Below are 1,391 nucleotides of genomic sequence, written 5' to 3'. Positions count from 1 at the left end.
GCAAGGATTTTTTTGTCTAAAATTTCCTCTTGTAAACGATCAACGACACGTGCTTGGCCACAGGAAAACTCGTACGAATTCGATGTATCGATGCTTTTTTTACGCTCGTAAATCATATTTGAGAGATCAAATGATATTTTTCGTAGTCGAGAGGGATAAGGCGAGTGCTCCGCAGGGAATACGTAGAGAAAATACAATAAAAATAAAATAATATGATGAAAAATTGGTACAAAATAAACAAATAATATAAATACTGTACAATAAACATAAATAGTAACATACTGTAGAATAAATGATACAAGGACAAAAAATATATAGAATAGAAAAAAAATATTGTGCTTTGAATCTAACTAAATAGGAACGTCAGCTGCACTTTCGAGGATTCCCGAAATAATGCCCTGGAATTGACTTCGTTGCGCGGAGTATGCCAACATAAATGCCGGGCTGGTGCTAATTTTCTGGATTGCTCCCAAAGGAGTTCGTTGATGAACGTGGGTCGCGGGGAATTTCTGTTATTCGTTAAGAGTTCAAAAATCAGAAATAGTTGATTTTTCTTTTTCTTTTTTTTCTGAAAAGAAGAAAATCTCTCGTTTTCTGTCCGCATGAGTTGAGCAGAGGAGTCAGGGCGTCATCCATAGTCATCTCGAACTTCTTCGTATTCATAGTCGTTCTTAGTGAGCGTGAGAAAGTCGCCTCTGACTCCGTCATCGTAGATGAGGTAATGATGAGCGGGGAATTCACGTGTGCGAAGAAAGAATGCGTGAGAGCATCGACCAGCGATGGAGGTGGTGGTGGTGGTGGTTGGGGAACGAACCCGGAGGGTTTTCCCCGAGGTTACCTCGGACCCTCGTGTCCGTCGTTGACCGACCGACCGAGCGAGCAACCGAGGAACCGACCGACCGCCCGACCGACCTCCAACCGCAAAGGCGTGTGCGGCGTGAAATTCAATTCGCAACCGAGACAATATGTAAGCGTGCTGATTGCCCCCCGAGCCTCACGCCCTCCAACTCCCCGTCGCATCATCGAAGCTGATTAGCCGAAACTTTAAGACTATCACTGCTACTTACATATACTGTTCCAAATATTTAGAAAAAAAAAACAAAAAAAAAGAAAAAGAAAAAACAAATGCTCGGTATAACTCAAGAATAAAGTGCTACTTGAAAATTATTATTATGAATATTATATTATATTATAATTATTACAAAAAAAGTATTTTCCCCATAAATTATTTTTCCAGTCTCTGACGGAGGCAAAAACGCCAAAAAATTAGCTGTTAATAAATACCAATACCAATTTTGACCACATGCTAAGCAAATCGGTAAAAAACTATGAAAAAATTAAATCAAAGAAATTAAGCATAAATATCCAGTGAACTTTTTATGTTATAATTC

At 39.1% G+C, this 1,391-nt stretch overlaps 1 protein-coding gene across 1 annotated transcript; it reads left to right on the top strand.

The window, feature by feature from the left end:
• Nucleotides 1-721: 721 nt before the first annotated feature.
• RB195_016239 (uncharacterized protein) lies at nucleotides 722-1,036 on the top strand (the record flags this gene model as incomplete). Its single annotated transcript, XM_064207301.1, has 1 exon — nucleotides 722-1,036. One exon carries the CDS (start codon nucleotides 722-724, stop codon nucleotides 1,034-1,036), a length of 315 nt encoding a protein of 104 aa, XP_064063182.1.
• Nucleotides 1,037-1,391: the final 355 nt, after the last annotated feature.

The sequence above is a fragment of the Necator americanus genome, chromosome V (assembly GCF_031761385.1).
Source record: "Necator americanus strain Aroian chromosome V, whole genome shotgun sequence".
NCBI lineage: Eukaryota > Metazoa > Nematoda > Chromadorea > Rhabditida > Ancylostomatidae > Necator > Necator americanus.
The sequence above is the reverse complement of the archived record's forward strand: the minus strand, read 5'-3'. Positions and strand labels throughout refer to the sequence as shown.